Source organism: Ruditapes philippinarum, unplaced genomic scaffold, assembly GCF_026571515.1.
Source record: "Ruditapes philippinarum isolate M1 unplaced genomic scaffold, ASM2657151v2 ctg19267_1_1_1_1, whole genome shotgun sequence".
In the NCBI taxonomy this organism is placed as follows: domain Eukaryota; kingdom Metazoa; phylum Mollusca; class Bivalvia; order Venerida; family Veneridae; genus Ruditapes; species Ruditapes philippinarum.
Genome location: NW_026866988.1, coordinates 11,668 through 16,912, shown reverse-complemented (window position 1 = coordinate 16,912; position 5,245 = coordinate 11,668). Strand labels below are relative to the sequence as shown.

General features: G+C 30.0%; 1 protein-coding gene across 1 annotated transcript; it reads left to right on the top strand.

The window, feature by feature from the left end:
* Positions 1-570: 570 nt before the first annotated feature.
* Positions 571-3,843, top strand: LOC132734422 (SCO-spondin-like; the record flags this gene model as incomplete). The annotated part of the gene is made up of 3 exons (XM_060721159.1): positions 571-933; positions 2,914-3,096; positions 3,713-3,843. Coding segments are annotated over exons 1-3 (615 nt in total), but the record flags the coding sequence as incomplete, so codon positions are not given.
* Between the last annotated feature and the right edge of the window lie 1,402 nt (positions 3,844-5,245).

Sequence of the window (5,245 nt, the reverse complement as noted above, 5' to 3'; positions counted from 1 at the left end):
ATTAATATTAATGTTCAAAAAACATAACTTATATCTCAAAGCACAAAGTGCATGTATGTCACAGGTTGTTTTGTTGACATTTAGTAATTTGTCAAATATTATTTGATAACATCGATGTTTTATGTATGGGTGACCCATGTTTTCTCTTTTGTTTCACTACCTACACTATGTCTTTTATACCAAGAAAGATCTGAAGAGACCATTGATAACAATGCTTCAGCAAATTAAACGCAATACAACTACTGGAAATACATATCTCAAAAATAATAACGGGTATATTTTCTCAGCCTCCACATTGACGTTTATGTTAATAGCATTTTAATTAAAATGCAAATACTACAATATTTATTGACGTGGAGACAAATTGACATGGTAAATATTTTCAATTTCAACCATTTATTAGAAAATTAAGTAGACTTCACATTTCAGTTTAATTTTTTGCTTTATTTATTTATTTATTGGTTCATATTTCATTCTAACGTAATTGCAATGTGCATAATATATTTTAATGCCAAACTATAATTTGTATGTTTCTGGGCGAAACTTTGGCAGTAATGAGCATGCGCGATATTCGTTATTATATAAAGAAATGAAATAAAAAGATAATTGCAGGATCGTGAGGCACAGGCAACATGAGAAACACGGCTCTCTTCTTTTTCGTACTTGGTATGTCGGTTTGCCTGTTGTACTCATCAGAATTCTTTGCTTTCAGGAGGAATAGAGTGTTTGATGGTTATACGTGTCCTGAGTCGAAACGCGTTTTTAGTATGGACAAAGTTTACAGCGATATTCAATGTGCTTTGTATTGCAAAGGGTCGTCGTTCTGTGTTGACATATTTTACCAACCACAGACAGGGAGATGCGACGGCTGCAGAGATTCTGAAGACTCAGAACAGGAAATTGCCGACGGGTTTTTGTATTACACGAGGAGAGGTAAATACTGCTGACATATTTTCTTAGTTCAGTTATAACGACCTTATCCATTAATCAGATTTAATGATCATAATTGAGAGATTATATTTTAGAGTTATAAAGACACACTTCAGAATCTGTTTGATTATTCATTTTATGTTTCCACTAAAATATCAAGCTCTTCTTTTTTCAATTCTAATTAGTGAAAAAAATATTCTTAATGTATTTTCGTTTAAGGAAAATTTTTACAAATATTCAATCGTAATTGAATGCTTTTATATTGTATATCCAAGCCGAATTTGCTTGTCTGTGGTATTAATTGGATTGATTTTTAATGAAAATTGTGTACCTAAGAGTTAAATGTGGCTAAAGTTGAAGTTTTTTTTTAAAATAAAATTTGGATAGTTTCCTCACATGAAATAATCCCAAGTCTCTAAGTTAAACATGATTCGAATATACATTGATGAGGAGTAAAGGGTTCAAAGTCAACAACCTTAACCACCCGAACATCGACGCCCAGCAATTCGTAACCATTTGTTAAATAAGATGATCCTTTTCATATGAAACGGCAATTTTTTGAAGATTCTTTTCTCTCACTATGATTTTAAAACCCACAAAAAACGCAAGTAAAACATGTGAGGAAAGTTTGACACGGTGTGAACTCATTCAGGGTTATTCCCTAAATTGTGAGATGCTTTAGTCATTTTGATTTGTAAAAGACCATTTTTCTTGAAATTGTAAATTTTTAGCATTACTCTCCATAAATTTGTAAAAGAAGAAGCACATTTTGATACAATTTTTGAAAGTCGATTCGTAACTCACATTTTTCTTATTCAAACCTTTTACAAACATTTAAATATTGGAAAATTTAAAATCCTCTTATCTAGTTGTAAGTAACGTAAAATATTCAGGTGACACTGCTAAATAAACTTTTCTTTCAGTTATAAAACTGGAATTTTGAAATTCTGAAGAGATCTTTCAAATTATGAAAGAGCCTAAATACGGCATCTGTTATAATGTGTAAATAGCAAACAATATTTAGCTTATATTTTATATCAACTTTATTTTCATAAATATTTGCATGTGTACGTAAGGATTATTTTGTCTTACTTTTAAGTGCGTTAAGAATAGGCTGGGTGTTTAATATTAATTTTCGGTTTCTAAATACCAATAATGTATGAGTGTATGAAAAAAGTAATAACAAACTAATATTAAAGGCATGCTATTCGTTTATATCGAGGAAACCGGCATTTGGTAAATGCTGCTAGCATGTTATTTTTATCATTTGATATCGATACAAGATCTACAGTTATTATATATATTTCAATATAAATTGATGATGAAGAAGTGCCAGGCTGTCTCATACATTTTAGCAATCTTCTCAATTTTCGATACAAAACTAGTTTTAGTAAACGTGCAGAGGCTCATTTGATGTAAGCTGCGCAATAAAAAAGGAATTCAAATATAAAGTCATCATAGAGGTGTTACTTTTAACTTTGATTGTTATGACATCTTATATACCATAACGAACAAACGCAAAAATAAATTTTAGGCACACATGTAGTTGACCGTCTACGATGTGGAAATACGTTGATATTTGATTTGATTACTCACGGTATAACCGTCATCGTATAACAGTGTTTAGACCAATCAAAATTTGAGAAATTAATTTGTGTTATTGTTATCTAGGATATATGTTTATGAATTTAACATTATCATTTAGCCTCGAGTTAGCAAGAATATATCACAGACAGAATAAGTGAATATGGAGTTAAAGCAATGACGTGTGTATCATTATTTACATTAACAAAGCGGAAATATTTAGAAACGTTTCAGAATACAAGATATGGAGATAAGAATGTATATTTATTAAAATGCTTGATGTCAGAATCTTGGATTTAATTCTTATTATTGTATAATATTACCTTACATATAAATAAAATAGTTTAATAAAAATACTAGTCAATCAGCTTTAGTTGATGATTTAACTTTGGCTTGCAGCTGCTGACTATACTTGGGCCACGTGGTCACCTTGGAGCATATGCAGCGAAAGTTGTGATTCGGGTACTCAAATAAGATCGAGAGAGTGTTCCATTCGCATAGAGGGCAACGGAGAATCGACGTGTGATCAAGCGGATGGGATTGATGAGGAGACACAACCGTGTAATGAGCAATCATGCCCTAGTAAGTCATATATGGTTATAATATTCCTACTTGAACATTGTATCACCGCCTTGGTGATGTAAATGGTGCAATTGTTACAAATGACATTTAAACCCTTCTGAAAAGTTGACTTCATTTTATTGAGTTTTGCCCGTATTGTTCTTGTTTAGGTTGTGAACATTATCGATACTAGAATCTTACTTGATTACAATACGTTACCTATCCTCAAATGGCACAAACAAGTCATATTAAAGGCTCAAGTATCGTCACCGCATGAAAACATTTGCAGATGTTACTAAAAACATGATTATTTCTTTTTAAGACGGTACTTGAGGCTTTTTAACGAATAGTTACATTTGTCACGCTTATTCTGAACAAGCAATAATGTTTTCTGCATCAGATAACCTTTCAAGATTCCATTGTTGACTATATTATTCGGGAATTAAATATATATTCTCATCTTTTTTAAGTTTTTATATTGCTATATTTCAAGTATGTCAAAAAGTTTCCATCTGAAGTTCTGAAATGTGTAACATGTGTGTGGAATTCCAAACAAGGATAATGTAACTTACAGCATATCTTGATCTATGTTATATGCCTAATTAATTTTTAAACATAGTTTTATTTCTTTTCCTAGCACCGACTCTTGGAAAGGCTTGCACAAATAATACAGACTGTATAGAAACAGAAGGTGTGTGTATTGATGAAAGATGTTTCTGTCACCAACTATTTGAATACAACAACACAATTTTAATAACTTACCAAAGGGTTTACATGCATTTTATTTATAGTTACTATTAGCATTAAAAAATTGGACGTAATTGTCATTATATAGTTTAATTTTTTCTTTTTTTTTGCCTTTCAAAAACAATAAATGCAAATAATAATTGAAAAAGTTAAAGCAAGTTTTAAAAGGCAATTTAATTTCTCGCCGGTTATAAGATGAAGCCCCTTCCCAGAATATTTGTAAAATTATGCATTGAGGGGGGGAAAATTTTACTAAATTTTAGTATGAAATAAAACAGGTTATATCCTTAAATTTGGTTATTTTCTTTTAAAAACCATTTTTGCATGTATTTTATTTCATTTAATATTAAATTTATGCGAAAAATATCAGGAAATAGAAGTTTTCTTTGTTATGCATATCTTGCTGAAAGTGCATATTTTTCTTATTTTAGTTTAAACTATAGTTATTAATTAATGCTATAATTATTCTATAAATTTGCCCTCATTAAGTCAAAATAAATAATATATATTTTATAAAATCATTTTAAATTTCAGTATGCGACACAATGACCGGCAATTATACGAAATTTCGAAAGCCAAAAGGGTATTGGCGGGTTTTAACCATGGCTCCGATGCGGCGGTTAACAGCGTGGAAGGAATGTAAAATAAGCCTGTAAACAGTAACCCTTTATCTGCTTATCTTTCGAAAATATGGCTAGATGAGGTGAGAGTTAGGATGGTACAACAGGAATTATAACATACGAAATGGCGAATTCAGCTGATCCCATACTTATAAAAAATGATAACAAATTTGATCTGTATTCCAAAAATTGTTCTTGACTTATACGCACAGACTTAAAAATGAAATCTGAAAATTTTGAATCAAAACGATTATATAAAATTTATACTTGATGTTAAACAAATACATGTTATTAAGTTATAAGATAATAATATATCAAGTAACCTTACACATTTTAAGTGGGACAAAACTAAATCGACACCTTTGAAAATTCAAATATTTTTAACTTAAATTCTTTTAGAGTAAGCAAGAGAGAAACTATTTACATATAGCTTTAATATCCTTCTTATTTCGCAAAATATCTAATTAGAAACATAAAATGATTGTGTGTAAGATATATCTGCTGACATGCCTTATCATAGTTATAATTGCTAAATACTGAAAAGATGCAGTTTAGTAGTCTTGTGCGTCATCTACCAAGTTTACTTGTTTAAACTATATATATCAAAATATGTATTATCAGGAATGTTACGATCCTGATTTTGTTTTTAGAACTGCATGGAACTTAAAAAATTCTCATATTTGACTAAGTAATATTTAGACGACAGAAAGGAAAACTTAAACGATTTAAAAAACTCAAAAGAAGCGAATGTAGCTACTACAAGCATATACTTTTCATAAACATTTTTTTTACAAAAATATTTG